The sequence below is a fragment of the Lates calcarifer genome, linkage group LG9 (assembly GCF_001640805.2).
Source record: "Lates calcarifer isolate ASB-BC8 linkage group LG9, TLL_Latcal_v3, whole genome shotgun sequence".
Taxonomy (NCBI): domain Eukaryota; kingdom Metazoa; phylum Chordata; class Actinopteri; family Centropomidae; genus Lates; species Lates calcarifer.
In genome coordinates, this window is record NC_066841.1 from 4,623,735 (window position 1) to 4,646,777 (window position 23,043).

Here is a 23,043-nt window from a genome sequence, read left to right on the forward strand (position 1 = left end):
GTGGGGTCCAAAATGACAGAACTAACATTTTCAAAAAATCAAATTTTCTTACATTTATTTCTTCATCCATGACAGGACAGAAGAAAAACATGTTTTAAATCAGAGAACATGAGGGAGACGAATACATAATGAGGGTTTACAGCATCAGAGCATTACACATTTTAGACTGCACCACACACTGATGTTTATAATACTGGACCCTGAATACACAATGTAAATAAAACACATCGAACACTGAGAAGAACTGCATGGAGGATCCTGCAGCAGCAGCTAAGGCTGAATGTACAGTGACTGCCACTGTGGTAAAGGTGTAATATACTCCGTGTGTGTGTGTGTGTGTGTGTGTGTGTCTGGCTCTCCAAACACAGACCTGCGCTCTGTCAGTTTGACTCCAGTGACTTCAGTCTGATGTGGCCTGGGGTCGTGTTTCTGCTAATGGCTGCTGTTGTCAGAAAGGTCAGATGTCAAATCTCAGTCGAACAGTCAGAACCAACTGCTTCCTGTTTTAATTGCCGTGTGCTGTGTCAGGAGCTGTTTGTGCAGTGTCTTTGGATCAGGGCCCAAAATAATTGCTGGTGTTTTATAATGAGGACTTAGAGCTGTGAGATAAGTCTGATCAGCTGCGTTTATTATAACTAGTTCTGTCAGTTATGAAACCAAGTCCAAATGTCCGACACAACAAACCCAGAGCTGTCCAAATCCACAATTCCTCAAATCCACAAGGGGCCTCAACTGGACTCTGCAGACTGAGTTTACTGAGTCACCCAGAATTCATTGCAAAAAGAATGTGAAGCTCTAATCGCTGACACACAGAGGACACAGAAGTACGATGAGACTCAGATACATTTAGAAATAGTCATGTATTTAGGAATATGTAGAAGGAAAAAAGATGACACTAAAATGCTTTCCACCCGTATCTTACCCTGACACAGTGTCATAAGAGCATTTCATGAAACACTAACTCTGCAGGGACCCAGTCAGTTAGATTCTGTGCATCACAACCTCCTGGTTCCATTTTTAACGACTGTTCTTCAAAATCTTCCTTTGCAGTGAGGAATTATTAGCAGTATTGTGGATCCATTCAGTTATGGATTCACCTCTAAATAAGGTGTTTCGGATAATCTGGCTAGCGTGCTAACTTTCAATCAGCTGCTCGTGTTTCCCGCCCATATTTGTTTCTATATTTTAAAAATGAATATATTAAAACTATGAAAATAAGTTGAATTAAACTGGAATGATTCCTAAAATCTAAAGTATTTATTATTTTACAGCCATAGCTTGAATGGCAGCACACAACAAATAATGATATAGATCTGGTAAATGGAAAAAGTCACTGATTCAGAAACTGCTCTGTTTAGTTCTGCAGTGAATTTACTGAAGCGTTAAACACATTGAACATTAAGATATTTCTGTGTCTTTCTTTAAGCACCTATCAGCAGCGATCGAGTGCCACAGCTCATCGATCGGTTCTGGTATGCAGAGAGTGGTGTAGTGTGTCAGCTGAGCCCGTCACCTTCACCAGCAACAGTGACACACACAGTTTTCTGACAATTACTGCACAAGTCCCATGTTATGGATATGATTTTGTCTCTGATTCTCTTTCACTTTTCCTAAGACTCAGTAATGAAATTGCAGCTGGGCTTCGCTTTTGCAGGAGCCTTTATGGTTCAGTCACATCATGAAGTGAGAAGAAGTCATTTCATTTCATTCCACGGGGCTATATTGCTCATTTTAAACATGAAATTGGATCGAGCTCTTTCAGTGCAAATGTCTTTACGAAATAATCCTGCTGTAATCCTCCAGAAGTGGTGTAAAAAGTTAACATAGATTGAAAGAGAAACTCAGAACTCTGTTTCACATCAGGGCCTTGAAGAAATCCTGTAATAAATGACTCTTTTTTTACAGTAATTAACAGTGAAAATGTCTCCTATTCTTCGTCAGTCCAGTGATTAAGGACCTGAGGAAGTGCTTCCATCAGAGCACTGAATGATGGTCTGTGTCACTGGTACGACAGCTGTAACTCCTGGTTTCAGTGGGCTTTTTAATCAGCTTGGCCCGCCTTTGGTATTAGTGGGTGATTAAATGAATTAGTGGGACCTGGAGACATAAGCACTGGCCTGGAACATGGGGTCTCAGGGACTCGGGGGGCCTCGATGGGTCTGGGTGTTTGTTGTGGTGGCAGGGGGCAGAGAGGAGGGACACGGTTTTTATGTCCTGCTGAGGCCACCGTTTCACAGAGGCATGCGTACACAGTGTACACACATGCTATCTCATGACATAGAGGGGTTTGTGCAACTCACATGAACACACACACATGTAGATAAAATGCAGACACAGACAGACTCTGTCAGACACACTGGACCATTGTGTGCGACACTGCCTCCACTGTGTCTCCACACGGAGCGTCCTGACACAGCACACGCCTCCTCGCTGCTAAATGTCATGCACTGCTACTGAGATTACTGGTGATGGCAAAGTGCAACAAGTGTGCGAGAGTGTGTTTGTCTGTGTGTCGGCATACTCACAAAAATTAATCACGTCTAATTTGATGATGGGTCAGTTTTTTAGCAGAAACTCCAGACATTTACTGGCACCAGTTTTTTTTTAAAGTTCTCTGTTTTATATCAGCGTGAACTGAGAATCCTTCAGAAAAAAGGCAAAAAATTAGCACAGAGATCAAATTAAATCCAATTTCAAAATCCAAAGATATTAAATCTCATATAAAACAAAGAGAAAGTAGAAGGTTTTAGCATTCAAAAATGATCGTTGCTGATTGATTCTGTTCGACTAATCGACCTGCTTGTTTCACCTCTGCTCTGATTTACTGGTCGTGTGCCCTTTGTCTTTGCTCGTGTCCGTGTTTGTCTTCTGCTCGTGTCGGGCAGAGATTGATAGCAGCATTAGCTTGTCGCCTCGTAACAGCAGATGATGAACTGTGAGGAGGAGAGAGGTGACTGTGAACGTACACCAGCAGCACAGAAATACAACACAGGCTACACACACCCTTTCATAGTCCAGTTCTCGCCTCCTCCATGGCGAGCTGCTGACTGACGGGGTCACGGCCTCAGTGGGTGGAGGTTTCAGACGTTGGCAGCAGCTTGCTCCTGCTGTTTGTCACTGCTGTGAATCTGAGCTACACAGGTGAAGTAAAGGGTTGTTTAACCACCTCAGGAAAATGACGATTTGTAGTTATGGTAAGTGTGTGTGTAATGTATTATGAGGACATTTCTAAAGATATTAGACATTCATAATGGGACTGAATGGCACATCTTTAAAAAGATGTGGTCTTCATTTGAGGTGTTATTAAAAGTCTTTTATTAGTTGTTGAATTGAGAGGTGTGCACACTTAGCATAATAACAAAACCTCTTCTCAGTAGAAAAACGTATCTTTCTGTAACTTGAAAACCTCCTGACTTCTACCCTGTTTTTGTCAGCCTTGGATTCCTCATATTCTCCTCTTAAAATAAATTAGATAAAAGGAAAAGAGTGTTTTGATGAGGTGGTGAGGAGGAGGTAGAGGTGATAAGAGAGAAGATTTGAAAGCCTGTTGGTTTTCAACCACTCTGCCTCATTCTGAGCTTCAGGTCCATTAGTATTAATGTCATTCTCTCTCTGAAAGAATCTACATCAGGACACTGATTCAAATAGATTCAAATGCATTTTAAAATTCTCAGAAATGAAAAATATAGAGTGGATAGATAAGACTGTTTACCTTGCATTGCCCTCATGAATGAGGACGTAACTTTCTGTTGACTTCGTTCAACTCTTGATGAACTGTTCTCATAGAAGCTCCCAGTGACTGCACTGGTAGAGGGATTAAAAATAGATAAAGCATGGCCTTTCCATTACAGATAAAAGATCCAGTTGGCTCCAGCCTGGAGTGAAAACTTCTGATACTGTTGCCATTGTTTTCTTACTCTTACTTCACTCTTAGTGTTTTCATGCACTGAATGTGCAGAAGGTGACTGAGCAGCTCAGTTATATCCTAATGATTTCAGTCCTGGTTGGTTTGTTGGCACATCTTACAGCAAATGTGTTTTAATACGACAGTAAACGCTCTCTGAGCAGCTAATTTAGCTATTTGTCAGAAATACAACAGAGGGACGACTCATGTATCTGTTTCCAGTGCAGCCAAACAAATACAAGTTGTTTTAATGTGAAAATCAGTCAGAATAATTAGACTTTACATACAAAACAAATTCCTGTTTACTATCCATGTTTTCACTCTCATCGTTGGTGTCTGGAGAACAGAGTTGAGTTTGAAAACTCAGCACAGTCATTCTCCACCCTGGAAATACTGGTTTGACTAAACCCAGTTCTTGACTTGTCCCAGCTTTGTCTGTTGCATTCAGTCTTATCACACAGTCTTCATCACTGGCTGGAGTTTGCTCAGTTGTCGCTGAGATGGATCTGTTGACTTGGAGGAGCTCAGTTGTGATTTAATCTTTCTCTTGCGTGAGTCTCAAAGTTTGTTACTGATAAACACGTCTTTGTGGTTGAATGAGGGAAATGAATCCAGTCTGTTTGTGTTGAAGCAGTGACTGTGGACAAAATCAGTCCATTTAATATTAATAAGAGGTTCAGATGAAATCCTGCCTGTGGTGCATTATGTGCTGAATGGTGGTGAGACGCACTGTCCTGCCATTATCTATACATCCATAGTGTATTGCCCTCTGTGCCAAATCACCGTCATCATGATGACGAAAGATCCAGAATGACCTCGATCCATCTGGTTTGTGGAGATACTGTATTAGTGAATTAAAGCTGATGTCAGCACTGCTACACACACACACACACACACACACACACGCCTTTGTGATGTTATAATGTTGAGGCCTCCATGGAAGCATTCATTCCCTCTCTAACACCACCTCACACCTTGAATTTACCTCCGGTCTTAGCGGCTCCAGTAATGGTTAGATGTTTTGGTTTCTGTCCTTGAGAGGACATGTGGTCCTCATAAGTGTGGAAACTCATCAGCACACACAGGCGCATTATAATTGTCAGCGATGAAAAGGAGAAAATGGATCATAATGACCTGAATGGTCGGTGGCAGAGCCTTTGTGCGGAGCCGTCAGGTGGCCATGACAGGCTACATGTATAAACTACATGTTTTTTTTCTCCAGCTTGGTGCAGTTAGCCCAGTGAGGTTTAATAAATGGCTCCAAGAGAGTAACAGTTCACCACTGAGCTATTTAGCTTGAGAAATGAGGCCTGTTTGTTTGGTATATTGTGTTTTTTGAGGCTGTGTCTCAGCCTTTTGTGACATACCTTTCCTCAGTGCTCTGGTCCGGCAGGTCAGCAGAGGATAGCACAAACTGATTTTTAACAAGAAAGTCAATTATGGTTTGACGCTGAAAGGGAAAATGGAAAAGTCTGCTTCAGAAAGATGCTGCGTCTTTTGTCTTCTGAGGCAAAGAAAGAGCGTTTTCTCAAGTCCAAACCACTTATATTTTATTCAGCAGAGTCAGAGGCGGAGCTGCATTTCTGTGATCTCGTAATCAGAACAAAGCAGGGGTTTTGTGATACGTCGGCAGCTGGCAATTTATGAAAACAACACCCTGAATAAAAACGCAGACAGAAGTAGAAGAAAAACTGTTAGTAATTGTTACTCTGTGCTGGTGGATCGCTTCAGGCTTAAATGGCGTTTACTGATCGCAGCACTGCTTGATGTTCACTGTCTGACCTGCTTTTTCAAAGAGTTGGTATAAAATTCAGGCTGCGCCTTTTCCATAAAAATGTGAAATACAAAGTGTAACATTCTTATCTGCAGCCAGGGAGCTGATTGAGGTCAATCTGTGATTTGCTGCCTTGGCCCCGGGGACCGGCCGTGGTATCACCAGAGGGTTTACGGTTGCTTACAGCTCCCTGTGTTTTACATATCTTCAAACAGTTTGTCTTCTGCCTCATGCCAGGACATGATATCAAATACACTGAGTGTTTGCATTGTCTGTTTTTCATGCACTGCTGAAGCTCTTAATGGGCAAGACAGTCTCCCCTCGGGGCCTCAAATGATTTATTCTCTTCCATCTTCAGCTGTTTATAGAAAGCCGAAGGCTGTGTCAGCGTCACATCCTCGCTCACCTGTGGTTAAATGTTACAGAAATAAGAACATGTCAGCGTTCAGGCTTCCACCTCAAATTTCATTATTTGTCTCATCTGTCAGAGAGCCGTCAGTCGAAGTGTCAAATCGAAACTTCTTCGTACCTCCAGCGTCAGTTGTCAAAGAGGATTTCATGATAACAGCGTCGATGTGATAAACAGTGAAACTGCTGCTCAGGCACTGGTTTCCTATCAAGAGAGCGAAGGTGCCCAGCAGCTCGTCCTCCTTTTTTTACTCATGTGGTTTTGGGTGCTCGTGGGAGAGAAGGAAACTGGAAATCAGTCTACAGATCTCTGGTATTCTTGGAAAAGTTCAAGCTAATTTGGCAGCATCCTCTCCACCCGATGATTTTTATTTTCCATGAGTGGGCAATAATCAAACGGTTAATCAGAGAGTTCATATAACGAGAGAGAGCACAGAAAGTTCAGCAGCTACATAGTCCTGGACTCCTGCTGTTGTGTGGACCTGACATTATCATGGTCCTGTGCTACGTTAGCTAACATTAGCTTAGAAATGATAAGAAATCCACCGATGTCAACAAACATCCAGCTCCCAGCACAACTCAGACTCCAACACAAAGTAAGCACAAGAACCAGGCAGAGTTTTATAGTGAGGCCTGTTTAACTTGAGCTTGTGTCGTGTATGTCACGCCACTGGCCAGGATGCCTACAGAGTGTGAGCGTTGGCATTAGCAACAGGATGCTAACTGCAGTGGACCTAACGACCACCGGTGTCATTAACAACAGTTTTCTTAATGAAGCACGTAGAGCCTTTGGTTGATGGGAGGTTATTCTGTGTAAACTGTGAAAACTCTGATGAAATGATTCTGGTCGTCAGTCGCTGATTGATGCAGATGTTTCTGTTGCTTTTTTGTCTCTGGCTTTACTTTCGTGTGTGTGTGTGTGTGAGAGAGAGTAATATCATTACCTCTGCTCTGATTCCCCTGATTTGATCAGCAGTAGCTCCTGGGTTTCATATTCCCAGCACTAATGCCATTGACCATCAAAGACAGCTAAAGAAAACACTGGACGTTCCCTGTTTGTCACTCGTCCTGTCTGAGCTTAATTCAGTTTGTCCTCTGTGCTCAGAGAGAGGGAGGAACCTGTCGTCTGGGTCTGTTCACGGTGCATCAGACGAACCTGGTACCTTTAGAAAATCCAACATTTCAGGAAATCCATGTTTTATGGATGCTGGTGGTTTGGAGGTGGAGTGAGTCTCTCTGTGTTGCTGTGATATGAAAACTTTAATGATCCCAGTGGGAAAACCAGGTGATATTTGTGTTATAATGTTTCATAGTATAATAATAATAATAATAATAATAATAATAATACAATCTGACATATCGTGATATAAATAAATAAATAAGGGACAGGAGATAAATATTCATATTCTAATATTAGTCCGTATCAACCAGGTCAGACAAGTGTCAGCCAATCAGAGAAGTGTTTTCTTTTCTTGTTGGGTTTTTATTTGTTGTGTGTGGCTGTGTACACACATGTGTTTTCAGTGCTGTGCAGTGTTTATGATGTCCTCACTTCTCCCACTAAAGCCAGCTCATAAACCAGAGAGGGGCGGCAGAGTTTTTGGTTTCACTTCAGCTGAACAAACCCTAATTTCACCGATAAAATGAGGCAGTAAAAACTTTACAGCTAAACAAATGTTATTCATAGTAAATTGTAAAGTTTGTTTGCAGTTTGTTTAAAATCCTTTAAGATGAAAAATGAAAGCTGTGCAGGACCTGTGTGTGTGTGTGTGTGTGTGTGTGTGTGTGTGTGTGAGGCCTTCTCTTTACCCAGCGTGGTGAAATGCCTGTTTTAGCACTGACAGACATTAAGACGAGCTGACAGCTCTGTTTCATGTCATTATGTGAGTGGATGTGGCTCTGTCAGCAGGAACTGTGTCTGGAACAGGTGATACTGACAGAACAAACAATATCACAATATTTATGACCTCAATTCATAATGTCACACAGCTCTGGGGATGGGTGATGGTGCTTTCAGAATATATTTACTCAGAAGAAATCCAGCAAAAATGATTATTATTACCTCAGGTATGATGCCTGTACCTGTGGATACCTGTTGGCTGTAAGACCAGGGAACAGTGGAGCTATACCTCTCTTAAACCCCAGATATTATACTGATGGATTATCACATGAATGGTGTATTATTAATAATAAAAAAAATTAATTTGTTCTTGTTTTGAGACAGAATGTGATTTAACATCAAATACACACAAACGTTTCTAAACTACAGATATAAAGATGAAGAAGTGAACAATTTAAATATGTAAAGAAAAGTATATGTTGTGTAAGAGTGTGTTCACAGTACAAAATGCAAAGTAAGCTGTGTTGTCTTTTACTCAAACCAACAAGTGAAACTGCAGTGGAGTCTGCTCAGCGTCTGTCTTCCTTGAAAGACTTTACGGGGGAAAAAATTGCTGACAGCTTTAGTTTGAAATTCCTCCAGAATAATTTGAGACCCTGCTGCTAATCCTCTTGTGATCGACCTTTGGATCCTGACCCAGTCTTTACAAATCATTCGCTGTAAACCAATTTGCCGTGTTAAAGACACCTCTCGGCTCTTACAGTCTCCATCTGCACTTGTCATATAGGTTTTGTTATAAAGAGGAAAGAGTGAACAGTTTAGAAAGCCTTGGTTGTGTTTGTGTGTCTGGATGCCTTTTTGAGTTTTTAGCTCGGCTCCCAGTTGATAATGTGACGCGTGACATCTGTTCGCACGTTACAACACACACATGCTGCGCTGGCACAGTGAGGACTGAGAGTGATGCTGTAGGAAGTGATTATACAGCTTGTTTCCTGACCATGTTTTTAGCAGTTAGGTAGGTGTTTGAAGAGCTGTGGAAAGGAAATGTAGCATAACGTCGGTGGCAGACAGACGAGACGCAGCAGTGAGGAGCGTTTGATGCTGTTGGACTGCAGGGTTTCATTAGTGAGAGGTTTCAGATATGAGGAAATATTCATCAGCATGTGTGAAACTGTGAGTAAGAGCATGTTTCATTCATAAAACATGCATGTTCTGATTTAAAGCTTTGGAAATCATATAAAATGAGATTTGATTGTGTGTGTGTGTGTGTGTGTGTGTGTGTGTGTGCGTGTGTGTGTGTGTGTGAGAGTGAGTGAGTGATTGCGTGCTCAGTGATTAGGAAGGGCTGGACCTTTATCAGGAGAATGTTTTCTGGCTGCAGTGTTAAATGTCCGTACATTGTTTAGAGTGCTGTTTAAAGGAAGTGGTCTGACTGAGCTCAATCACTTAGTGAGACCACAAAATACAGGACTACTCAGTCTTTACTCAGATTTAAGGTTCAATTCAAATGTTTCTGACTCACTGATTAAAGATGTAGATGAATGTTTTCAGATTTCCACAGAATCACTGAACGTCCAGTTTGCTGCTGTTTTGGCAGATCTCTAAAAACGATAAGAAGCTTAACTTGTTGCTTCGCTGACAGTGTAGCTTTAAATTGTTAAACAGAAAAAAAAGAACCTTTTGTTCATGTTTACAGTCCGACTGAGTGCATCAAGGTAACAATGACATGAAAAAATCCCCGCTTCAGCTCACTGCCCTGCTGCCTATTTTTTCTCTTTCTCTTTATCAGTTTCTCATCACAGTGGCGTCTACTCGCAGCATTCAGGAAGCGGTTAACCTTCACGGAGGATGGTAAAAAGAGACCTACAGCGGCTCACAAAGCAAATGGAAAATTAGGACTGCAACTCTTGCTCAGCCATTTAGATAAAAATAGTTGTAGAGGCACATTTGTCCCTTTACCTGATCCCTAAAAGCCATCATCTCGATGGCTGGAAAATCATGCACGTTAATGGAGGCAAAATGCTGCAGTTATGAGAATGAAATATTGCTTTCATTAGTGTTTCACCTTGCTGTGAACCTCACTGTTGGATGGAAGAGAAATATGGTTTTATTTACATCTTTTGACATCAGAAACAGACAAACGCAGGTTAAAGAAGATAATTGCTAGCTTGAGCATCAGACCATGCTCACTTTAAAATGTCAATGTTTCCTGAGTGGTCAAAGATTTACAAGACGTGTTAAACTGCATCAGACTACTTCCACATTTTATTTACTGGTGTATATATAACGTGTCTAGTAGCTTTGTGGCTCAGCTTCTTTCTTTCTGCCTCCTCTCTCAGGACGTTCGCTGCTGAAAGGATGGTGATGACGATGACGGGAGGAGGCCACAGCCGGAAGTGCAGCCCCCGCTAGAGAAATACACCCCCCCTAATTTAACCCCTTCCACCGTCACCCACTGCTGCCGACCTGCCCCCCTGCCCCGCCGGCATCATGGCCAACCACCTGGAGCTGATCCAGGAGCTGCAGCAGCTGGACAAGGTGCCCAGTCTGGAGAGGCTGCGGGCGGCCCAGAAGCGCCGCACGCAGCAGCTGAAGAGGTGGGCCGTGTACGAGAAGGAGATGCAGAACAAGAAGCGGAAGGCGGACAAGAGGGGACGCAACGCCAACAACCTCCAGCAAACAGAGTCCAAGAGGCACGTGTCGTTCGCCGCCAGCGTGGCGCTCCTGGAGGCGTCGGCCAGGAATGATCCAGATGAAGGTAAGGGCAGTAAAGAGTATTTACGGTGTGTGCAAATTAGAAAACAGGAGCTCAGAGTCATGGGGAAAGCCCTCAGTGTTTAGAAAATGATGACACAAGCTACACAAGTGCACTTAATACACATGACCTATGGGCAGACAAAATACGACCACTGTGGATTTACTCTTGTTGTAACAAGGCAACTGAGTGAAAATATGTGCCGGGGTTTCGTTCATAAGCTCAGAGTGAAACTCAGCACAAAGCTCAGTGACGCCACATTTGAATAATTACTTTAATTTCAGCCTCACCTCGGTACTTCAGCTGGATATCAAAATGCCAAGGTCGGGAAAACGATTAGCTGGGCCTGCCCACTTAAACTGCCAGGGGAAGTCACTCCTTTCGAACTGAATTTGTTCTGCTAGAGGACTGTTTTATCATTGTGAAATAATGGAGTTGTCACACTGAGATGAAACTCTGCCAGTCTTTTAATTAAAATTTCTACGGATGGTGCCCCCCCCCCCCCTATTTGGAGATAATAATTGTTTTCCTCCAGTACAAACAGTCCCACAATGCTGTGGCAGTGCTAACAGCACCAGTGATGCAGGAATGATAACAGGCCGCTTATCGTTTAGATATGGCATCTAATTTAACTTCACTTTAACTTGACATTAGACTGAACTCTTTTCATCACAGCGTATACAGCCTGCAGCTCTGCTACTGTACGGCCTCTGCACGTGCAGCCTGTCTTAATGATACAGAAACCACTACAACGGTTGTGTGTTTTCATTGTATTTCTTGCTGAGCAGAAGCTGCTCCGCACTACGTTCACACACTCACACATATGCACATGCACCTGGACTGTGAACTGGCATGTTTGAGCTCCAGCTGGAGTGAGAGTCTGGAGGATTTGTGTTGTCTGGATGGTCTGTTGGATTTTAGCATCATGTGTAACCTGAGTAAAGATCTGATGAAGACCGCAGACAGGAGGCAGTTAAAGGACCTCAGCTAACTGTGTGAAAAGTGAAAGCTCTTTACAAACTAAAATAAAAACACATACGTTTCCTTAGTTATGTTGCTGCTTTTGCAGATCCTGCTGCTGCTTCATTACACACAGATAGAGGTGTTATTGTGTGAGAGGTTTTGAAAATGGTTTGAACAGTATTAAAAGGTTTTTGCTGTACATGGCTGTGCTTTGAGTAATTACCAGAAAGTCTGTTGAGCCTCTTAGACTTTGAACTAGGACGCTGTGGCTGCTGGTGATCGTGCACGTCTTTTTATGTTGGTCTGAAAAACCAACATGTTACTCATACTCATCATCCAGTGGCAGGAAATGTGTTTTTTTATCAACAGTGATGGTGTCATGAAGAGAAGAAAACATTATCAACAGCAGCTTCCCAGGATGATTTTCTCTGGGTATTTGGACTCATTAATTAAAAATTCATTCAGAACCAGCTGATTAGAGAACACGATGAGTGTTTGCAGCAGGAGAAGGAGATTTTTAAGGCAGAGGGTAGAAAAGAATCGTCTGCAGCAGATATAGAAAACATAAAGGATCATGAAGGATACACTGACTTTTTTTTGCAGCTGATTCTTAAATATTGAGTTTTGATTATAGTTTAATCAGTCAGACGTTTCTGTTTTTCTGTTTAATCCTTCTTGAGCTTTGTCTAAAAACAAAATGATATTCACTGCACTGGATTTGTCATTAACATTGTAGAGATACTGATCAGGGGTGTACTCACTGTATGTGGTTGGCTACAGCATAATTTAATGGCATCAGTAATGAGCTCAGTAATGTAAATAAGAGACATGTATTTACTCGTTGGTGTGACTAAGCTCCGATTTCATGTGATGTAAACATCTGAATAAATGCACCAGCCCATTCGGACACACTGAGAGCAGATTTCTTGCTTGTTTTGCTTTGTATCGTCGTTATGCAGAGCTTTGTCAGTTCTCTCTGCTGACGGCACCTGCCTGGGCACAGACACATTTGGTATCAGTGCTGTTTAATGAGGGTGACCATGAAAGAGGCAGAGAGATAAAAAGAAAGGGAGGCAGGATGTAGTGTTGCCCACACAGCTCCAGTGGCAGCTGGCTAGCTCAGGAGCCTGATAATCTCCTCTCTCATTCCCTCTGGTCCCCAAATGCTCGATCAGGCATCATGACTCCACACGGCGTTCTGCTCCAGCACAGCCTGAGCTGCTTTTTACAAAAATATTATTCCACACTATCATACATGCTCTTGTACAGACATTTTTAAAGAAAATTAAACGCAGGTCATGATGGATTTAAGTCTGAGCATCAGTGCTGAATTTCCATTAATCACAGCTGTTTATTTTATGAAATGTAGACTCCTAATCTCCAAAAAACAATGACCAGTAAAACCAAAGCCAGCAGTGAAAGTCACAGGCGGGGACAGAAATGGAAGGAGCCACCCATCACCTCATTTTTTATGAGTGAATGGGAGCGAGGGAGGGAGAAGTAAAAACAAACAGACTGAGAATGACTTTGATCTGAGGCTGACTCTACCAGCCTCAAGGCCATAATAAGAGGAGACGTTATATTAGCTGCACTGACTCCAGTGTTAATCTCTGATTGGTTGGAGTGGATGAGTTGCTTCCTGTGTTTGTTGACGGCTGTCTTACAGACGGGATATTTGCTGTTTTTTGTGTAGATGGTTTTACTGAAACTAAGGTCTTTGTGCTCGGAGGTGTGCATGTTTTTGTGCTTGTGTTAAAGTGTGGATATTGTTGTGTTTTCTTTCCTCTCTGAGCTACAGTGTCCCTGTCATTATAACTTCCTCTCTGGAAGCTGTGGGGGCAGACTCACCAGGCCGTGAGGAGACACAGATATAGTAAAGCCGCAGAGGACACGATGTGCACTCAAGCTGAAGTTTTGAGTGTATGTGTTTGTGCAGTCATGACAGGGAGAGAGCAGGAGGCAAAAAGAAGTGTTCATGTGAATATCTGAGATTGCATGAAAGCAAATGGGAACTTCTCAGTGTGTGTTTCCACTTGTAGGAAAGTGTGTTTCTGTGTGTGTGTGTGTGTGCCTTTGTGCTAGCCAGAGAAACCCTGAAGAGGCTCAGACAGGAGGCGATGAGAAAGGAGAGAATAGGTAGGAGAGGATTGGATGGATGCATCCGGAGTCTGAGCCCATTTCTTCGCCCTGCGGCTGCCACCGTCCTGAACCCTCTGCCCCCTCACAGCGATGGAGGCTGATGACTGTGAAATTACTGTGAAGCACCTCAGTGTCTCTCTGCGTAGCTCTCTGGCTATTGAGACTGATAGGTTTTCTCCTCTCCACAGAGCTGCTATCCTGCAGAGGAGCAGTCAGTGGGGTCAGAAAGGACAGTCAACACACACACACAGAGTCAGGAACGACCTGAACTTTCCTCTCACACTGAGGTGTTATCTGATGAAGCTGTTAAGCAACTCCGATATGAATGAAGGAGTCAAGATTCTCTGTGGAAGAGGGCGAACCATCCCAGTGATTAGCTCTCTCAGGTGATTTGATCTCTGTCCTTGAAGAAGGCACTGAACCTGAACCTGCTTCCACTGAGCAGCTCATGTTAGAAGAGCTGGTTCACTCCACCTCTGAGGTTCTGAACGGCCACACCTGAGGGCAGAATGAAGGACGAGCTGTCACAGAGAGAGACGTGATAACTGTTCTAACGTGGAGAGTTAACTTAAACCCTGCTTACTTCTCAAAGTTTTCAGACGCCTTAATCCAGTGTTGGAAAGGTGTGGAGGGAGAGGGTCTCTGAAGCCCTTCGACCATCCGACAAACACCTTCTGAGCTTTAAGACCTGCCATAAACACAGCCCACTTCCCACCTGAGAGAATTACCACTGAGAGTTAAGGATTGTGCTTTTGTGTTTATGTAGTTTTCAGTCACACTTGTATTTCTGCAGAATAAAAACATCAGAACTAAGCTCCTGCACAGTCAAAACTTACAGCCAGTTTATTGGATATTGATGTTTCAGAGCAGCATCGCCTCTTCAGGCAAAGTTACTATAAGCACATTTTATAGTGAACATAAATAATCTCCGTCTCAGGGACGAAGCCGCGAAACATCCAAAGGCTGACGATAATAAACGGATAAGAAGTTGTCCTCCGTCTGTCCGTCTGTCAGTCTGTCAGTCTGTCAGTCTGTCAGTCTGTCAGTCTGTCAGTCTGTCAGTCTGTCATGTGAACATCAGCTGTGACGTGCCCAAGTTGTATTTGCCCCTCTGTGAACCCGTCAGTGTTTTACAGCTCTCTGTGTTTCCCACCCTCTGACTCTATTTATTCACCCACACATGTGAAAACACCCAGTGCACTAATTACCACTTATTCCCTGCTGAAAATCATAACTTGTAACTCAGTGTTGGAGAAGCCACGCTTAAAATCCACCTTCCATTTTTAGCCATGTGGCTTTTGCTTCTGGTTCACCACCTTTTTTTCTGCCATATCATCACCATAAAACTACAGGGGAGGAATAACTCTCTCAGTTTCAAGATAGAAAAATACTCCAGCAACATGCAACGCCTCTTGGAAGGAGAATTTGTGTGTGGTTTTGTCTCTCATTTTTTTTCTTTTTTCTCTTTAAAGATATTTGTGTGCAAATTAGGTCTCGTAGGAGCTTTTGTCTTCTTCTGCTGCCTTATTAGAGTGGTAAGGCCTTCTCCTCTGAGGCCTTAGATAGGCTTAGCTGCTCCCAGGCATATGGCAGCAACAGAGAGGCATTAAAAAGACACGCAACAACAGAGTGAGAAGAAGATGAGTGCAACACAAAGAAAAACACATCTCACCGGAAGCAACTGATTCTGAAGAAAACACTGACCTTTGACAGTAACGTCTGCTCGGCCTGTCTTTAACACTCACTTCTCTCTGTGTCCAGCTTTTTTATCTAGAGGAAGAAACACACTGAGACACCGTCTGGTAGTTAACCTTTACTCCTGTGGTTTTAAATGTCAGAGGGGAGATTTAACCAACTCCCCTCATGGAGTTTGACTGGAAATTAGATGTAAAAGCTGGACTGTCAGTAGGTCTCCTCTGTGAAAAAGACGTATGTGCTGAGTGATTAAAGATGGTGGGAGGACTCTGACAAACATGCTGCTTTTGATGCTGAACAGCAGACTATCATCTACTACACAGTGTGTAGGACTACGCCATGTTTCAGGATATGTGATATTAATGCCAAACAACCCATGAGGAGGTGATCTACTGTTCCTGTCAGCTGCTGCTCCTCACTGTGTGACCGACTGTAACATCTCCAGCTCATCACAGCAGCAGGTTAGTTGGTTGGTTAGTCTGTGACGGCTACAGACATTCATGTCCCCCTGAGGATGAACTGTGACTGCAGAGATAATGATGACTCTCCTTCAGCCTCAGCTGTACTTTGTGTTGAGTGATAATGATGGAGAATCCCTCTCAGATGTCATGCTCCTCCGAGGCCGTCAGTAATGAGCCGAGCACATGAAACAGTTAACTAAGCAGCGGTCACTCAGCGCTGCTCCCTGTGTCAGACTGAAACAATAATCTTGGACCAAGACAAAGGAGAACTGGTGAACTTCAAAACGATTTGCACTCTCAGACATAAAAGGATGGACTTTTGAACCAGACATACCAGCCAGTAAAAGCCGCCTGGAGCTTGTTATCCACCACTCCTTTCAAATACTCTCAAACACTGTAAAACATTGGATCTGATAGAAGGAGCAGTGATATGATGAGATTCAGGGCTCATTTCAGCCGGGCAGAATTTAATGTGGTCCGGGTCTCTCTATCCTTTTTTCCTTCTCCTTTTTCTTTTAATAATGATGGTGAATTATGAGGCCTTACACATCCTCTCAAAATGACTGTTAATTACTTCTCTGACAGAGCCTTAATCTCTTTTTTCATAACTGCACAAATGTGTAATCTGCAGTTATTTTGTAAAGGATTTGAACCAGGAGATTTTTTCTCTCTCAGCACTAACTAGTGATCTGTAACAGGAGGCTGTTTACTCACACGTTCAGCTAAGCTGGTGTGACCTCTGACCTTTGACACCTGTAGCGTAAGCTGGCCGGTGTCTGTTGAGCATCATGTGTCGTAATACAAGCAGTCTGTGTTTAAGAAAAGAGAAACTGTGGCTTCACAGTCAAACTCTGGAGAAGAACAGGATGCAGTTTAACATCTGAGAAGTTATTCAAACTGGATCTTAGTTGTCATCTTCAGCTGAAAAGATTAAATTAGAGCTGGAATAATTAGCTGATGAATGGATCATTTAGTGGCTGGAAAGTTAGTCAGCAATAATTTTATTGCTAATCAATCATTTAAATAATCTCTGCAAAAAGTTTTCTGGTTTATTAGTCGTCTATTTTTACTATTTTCTGATACTGACTTAATAAATGATTTAGAAAGTTAATTATCAAAGTACGATGTTATTTGCTTTTTAATATTTGACCATGGACCAAAGGGTTATAAGTGTCTGTGTGTCGGCTGTGTGAGCTCAGATGTGCACTGATATTTTAAATGATCTCAATTAAATCTATGAAGCAAAAATTCAGCATTGATTGCATCTAATCTGCCAACATCATAAAATGCCATATGGTATTTTCTGGATGCTTTATTCATTTATTCATTCGTGGGGATGAGTGCGATCGTTTCCACCACCCCTGCCTCTTCCCTCTCAGTCTCCTCACTTCAGGCTCCTTCACCAACACCTCGTTTGCATTTTTGCTTTTTCCACTTGTGCGATCACCGATGATTTTATGTGACATTTCTGAGCGGTTGATTACTTAAGTGGGATTTGATATTTCATGCCCTGAACAGAGCTGCAGTTAGAATTGATCCTCGAGCGGGTGGCGTCTATCGAAGGCTTCTGTGATTAGGACAAGTCTTTTTCTTCTGACATCAGTGGATTCAGAAAGTGTGTTTTTCTAATGTCATGTTGCTTCTGTGAGGTTTTGGGGCATTTTCCTCAGTTTTTTGTCTCTGTCAGCCCTTTGTGATTATGACAGTTTTCATGGAGTCTGTGGGCAGCCTTCAGGTCAACAGAACTCTATTCATCTCTCCTCTGTCACACTCTTTTGCTTTCCCTCTCTTGCTCTGTCTCTCCAAATTAACATTCTTCTATGGGCCTGTCAGACTCGGCTCCTCCAGGCGTTGCAGCTCTGCCTGGCACACACTGACACTGCTGTCTCCTCCCCGCCATGCTGGTTCACGTGCCTCAGCCCGGGCAGTAGGCGACTGACTCATCCTGGTCATGTAACACTATTCGGGATTAACAATACTGGAAACAGAACAAATAGAAAAGTAGAAGCAGCCAGATTGGTTGAATCAGTACAGTGCTGTGGGCAGAGAGCAGGATTCACTGGGCCGTGGGATTATCTGAATTTTTGCTTATTTATCTTCATAATTGAACACGTCTCTTGGCCATGTAACTGTCACACCACAACAAAGGGTCATTTATTGGACTCGAGCACTTCACTGACTATCCCTGCTCCACTCTGCCTCTACTTTACTCATTGCTTTCTCTTGTCTTTCGCATGTCTTTGCATGTGCAGTCAAAGCGCTCTCATAAGAGCCATATTATTGTTATTATTCTTTGCTGGCTCAGATGCAGTCTTTAGTGAACCATGCTGCACTAAGCACTCGTCTGCCAACAAGCTTCTGCTGAGATGTCCTTCTCCCTCTCCTCCACTCTTCCACATCAGTCAAATCCTCTGGGAGAGCCCCGACTCTCAAGTTAACTCCTATTTCCATGGTAACTGAGGCAGACAGAGAGAGGTCCAGGCAGCCATGGCCCAGAGCTACTCAGCTGCAAAGGCACAAATTGTGCATCATCACTGCTGCTGCTGCATGGGATCGTATGTGGGAGAGAGATGGATGTGGTGATGGCTGCTGGGCTAACTCGCCTTCAAGTGAAACTGTCATGGGAGGATCTGAACAGTGTGATCCAAATCATAAATGTTAAATTCATATTTGAAAAAAATAGACACATTAGATGATGAAAAAAAATCTATGAAGAGAGATGATTGGAAGGTAAAACACACATCCTCTAATTTATTTACATGGAGGAGAAATCAGATTTGTTGCTTTTCTTCAGTGATGGAGGCTCAGATGAAAGATGCTCTGCTCAGGGAGGCGTCAGATCAGAAAACGCTTCTGTGAATCGCTCTAGACAAACAACTTATTTTGTTAAGCTTGGAAGACTTACTGTATCTAGGTAGGAGCCTCTGATGAAGGACCAGTGGCTGCTAATCTTAATGGAAAAACTGACTCATACCTTGAGACAACAGGAAGCTCAGCTGGAAGAAAACTGACAAAAAAGGACTGAAAATGGCACCATCCAAACTGAGCTGCAAAGAAATCCATCAATAAGCCTGTAGAAATATAGGGAGGGGAAAATGTTATGTCGCTAATCTTTTGCTAATAAAGATTTAAGTGGCCTGAACTGTCATGTCATGGGTGTAGTTGTGTGTTTATGAGCACTTACTGACCTTTTATCATCTCTGAGCTGAATCGGTCGGATTGGGTCCGGTACAGTTGTTCTGTGTAACACAGCTGGAAAAATGATACGTTAAAACAGGTTTATTGCTCAGAAGGGAAACAGCTTTGCTCGCAGTGACAACACATGCTGTCACTAATCAGGTCCTTTGAAATTTGTGCCAGTTGTTTTGAAGCATGTCTCCATCTCAAGCAGCCCGTCAGCCTCCCCACATCCTTATCAGCCACTGTGATTGAAGCCCACCTGCCTGCTTCGCTGGCCTGCTGGAGGCGTTTAAGTGGCGGTGTGAGTCGAGCTCGATCCACAGCTGCCAATCCCCTGAATGCCTGTTCAGCACCCCGCTGCTCCCCCACTCTTTCTGAACCAGCTCCTAAAATCTTCCAGTGTCTCTCCACCTGCCTCCTCCCTCGCAGTGAATGAACAGCCCTCCACCATAAATCCTGCAATAGGATTCAGGATTATCCAGTGAGGATTAGGCCTCTCCAAACCAAACAGGGGCAGCCTCATTAACAACACACAGACCAATAATAATAACTCTAGAAGCACAGTGAGTGACCTCTTAACTGTACGTGTTGAGGATGTAGTTAATGCAGAGACGGAGTCTAAAGCTTGAAGTGTTTTGATTAACCTGAAGAGATGTTATGAAGCAGGTGCCAGAATTACAGCTCTCAGACCAAACTTATATATGATGAAGATGAACGACCAAGAGAGAACCGAGGCTCTGAGAGCAGGTTGGATACCAGATTCAGATTTGATGAAATACCCCATTCTAAGCAAACTCGACTCCCCGCTGTCTTTACCAGTTATTACTGAAGCCATAAAATCCAAATGGGGGCTGTGAAGTGGAGCTGAGCTGGGATGAACAAATGGCAACCACTGCAGCTTTTTACAGCCTGAGGAGCTGTCGATCAAAGCAGACAGCGAGGCCAGAAATAGACCTGCCTTTAAGCCTCAGATTCCTTTACTGCAAACATAATTTCCAAATTTGTGCACAGAGACACATCGGAAGAAGTAAAATGAACTGTGTCAGTTTTTCTTGAGAAAAATAAAGTCCCGCTCACTGTAGCATTTAAAATAGAAAATGCAGTTATTCAGCACAAAGTAAATCCATGCTATTTTTTCACACTCGGTTTTTGGTAAACTTTGACCTTTGATTGATCAGTTACAAACTGTAAAACTGTAAACACTGTTCCACAGTAGAGAACTGGTTTGTAGACGCTTCTCTTGAACAAACTGTGTCAGCTTATTGTCCCTGTAGAGACAGAGCTATGCTAACAAGTTTGCTAACTGGCTGTTTGCAGCTTTTCCTCTAGGAGAGAACAGTGGAGGGAAAATAGAAGGACTGGACTTCCCCTAAGCGGTTAGCGGTTAGCCTGCTAGCTACATCAGATCAGTCTCTGGTGTGAGCAGACCTTAACACTGAGCAGTGACTCATTTGTGTCTTATGTTTGATCCCTCCCTCTGTTTTACTATAATTAGTAAAAGCCTGATATTGTGATGCCGTTTAGTGAACATGCGGGATCTGATTGGTCAGGGCACGGCTCCATAATCCACAGAATTACTGAGAATTTTTCTTTTTTCCACTCATGTAGATCATCAAGTCCAGACTGAGCACTACTTTCTAAATGAAATAGTGTGTGTAGGTCTACACAGGGTTTCCTGTATAACTCAGGAGGAGTATTAACTGAAATGTTTGGTAATTTTCTGTTTTTAGATGATTTTTTCTTCCATCTGATGTGATGTGAGTCTGCACTGATGAGACTGATTATGAGGTCTGCTTTGGTTCCTGGGCTCAGTGCATCATAGGAAGTCTGCCACAGTCAATGATCATCTTTTGAATATTTTTCTTGATATATGTAATTTTTGCCACATTACTGTGTCAAGTATAGAAGTCAGTCTGATAGTTATTCTCCAGCTTTGGTCCATACTGAAATATCTCAACAGCTATTGGATGGATGGTCATGAAATCTGGTCAAAGTTAATGACACTCCCATCATTGTGTTTAGTGTTACTAGCAGATATTAGCGTGCTAACCAGTGATCAGTGTCTCTCTCTAACTAGTTGGAATGTGCATTAATAGACTGAAAAGCTGAAAAGAGAGCCTGATGCTGTTGGCGGTGGCATGTGGAAGTAAACTGTGAAAAGGCTTCGTTATTTGAGGTGGGGTTTATGGACTTTGAGTTAATCTGATGTGTGTTTGTTTTGATATGAGCTTTATTTCCTCAGGGTGCCAGATAACATTTGTGAAGCACAAAACAGCGTCTGGGATTTGTCCAAAGTCAGGGGCCACCTGATGGATTTGTCTGTTAATTATGTTATTAAGACCGCCTTAACTCCGTCGAGTTCTCAGACTGAATACCAGTCATCTTTCCAAATCAAAACCTGAGATCTTTAGAGTATGTTGATTCTCCTCCAGTGCTTCATTTACTCACGGTCACCCAGAAAACACCTGCTGCATCCTAATCTACAACTCTGTTGTGCCTTCCTTTTGCCTTTCCTACTGTGCTATCTAACTACATCTGTTAAAGCAGCGTAACATACAATTAAAGTCCCTTAATAGCTCATCATGTGGAGGATAATTATAACACACAGCGGAATACTAATTATATCAATGAACCTCTCTCACAATGTCCTACTAAAACCAATGTCATTTAGCTGCTACTTATGGACGTGCCAAGTGGCCTTCTTTCTGCTCAGGCGACACAAAGACAGAGAAGACGAGAAGACAGGAGCGTTTGGAACTGAATTATATTCCTTTTTTGTTTTTATGTTTAGGCCTCTTTGGTTGTTCTCGGATGAAAGACTCTCATTTGTGGAGCTGATGTGCACTGATGAGTATGTGTGCGATATCATCCTTTTTCCATTTGCAGTAAATTAGTGAAAAAATGAATGAAATGGGTTCATAGAAAAACCTAATGATGACAGAAATGAATACTAGAAATATTTCTGTCAATTGCCTCAGCGCTGCGAGTTGAATGAGAAATGTTCAGATAAGAGAGTGACCTTTAAATCAGCACATGTAAAACGCTGAGAAGAGACACAGTTTAACCTCATCATAAAAACATCACAGGAGAATTTAGAGAAATGAATTTTTTATCACTGACATAATGAATGTAGATAAGTTTTGTTAATTTTAAGTGAACTAAAATGTATAATCATTATTTATAGACCGGTCAGAATGGGTTTAAACTTAGAATAGCTTCATGGCTGCAGAAACAAGCAGTGAGCACCACACTAACATCCCTTTATAAGCTGATACAGCAAACAGTTTCCTTTTTACAATATTCGCTCTCTACTGGTTCTATTTTTGGTCTCCACCAACTTCTGAGGGAAATCTCTGGCTCCTCAGCTGACTGACTGATCAGATATGTTCACCAGCTACTTGCAGACTTTGTCTGTTGTTGTTTGGGCGGGTGTCATAACTTTTTGCTGCAAACATCTGTCTGCTGCAGCTGGAAATGAAGCTATGAGAGATGAGACTAGAGAAAACTGAAACCGTAAAATCTTCAAACGTGTGTAGAGCTGAGGGAGACTGATAACTCTCTGGAGTTTGTGATTTCTTTCACATACAACATCAATAAGTTTTTCCTCTTAGAAGTTACATTGTGAGCAGCCTCGTCTCTGTGTTTCACTGAAATCATCTTAAAATGTTTTAAACCAGCTCAGGTCAGTGTGTTAGAATCTGCCCTGCCTCTGTTTCAGGGGGATTATAAACCATAGACATTTTAGCCATTTGATAGAATCCATTCACATTCAGTCACAGGCATCAGTTAGTCTGTGGTTTAAGGGATTAGAGCTATTAGAGCTTTTATTGCTGCACAACAAATATTTACCTCTTCAGCGTGGCAAAGAGAGAGATACTCTGGAAGGAAAATCAATTCTCCACTTGGACTCATCCTCCATCTGAA

The 23,043-nt window shown here is 42.6% G+C and overlaps 1 protein-coding gene across 1 annotated transcript in view; it reads left to right on the plus strand.

The window, feature by feature from the left end:
- The window catches only part of ppp1r16b (protein phosphatase 1, regulatory subunit 16B), a 69,904-nt gene that overhangs the window by 12,729 nt on the left and 34,132 nt on the right, over positions 1-23,043 (plus strand). The window contains 1 exon segment of the mRNA XM_018677786.2: positions 10,266-10,684. Within this exon segment, the coding sequence (XP_018533302.1) occupies positions 10,417-10,684 (268 nt within the window). The 5' untranslated portion in view covers positions 10,266-10,416.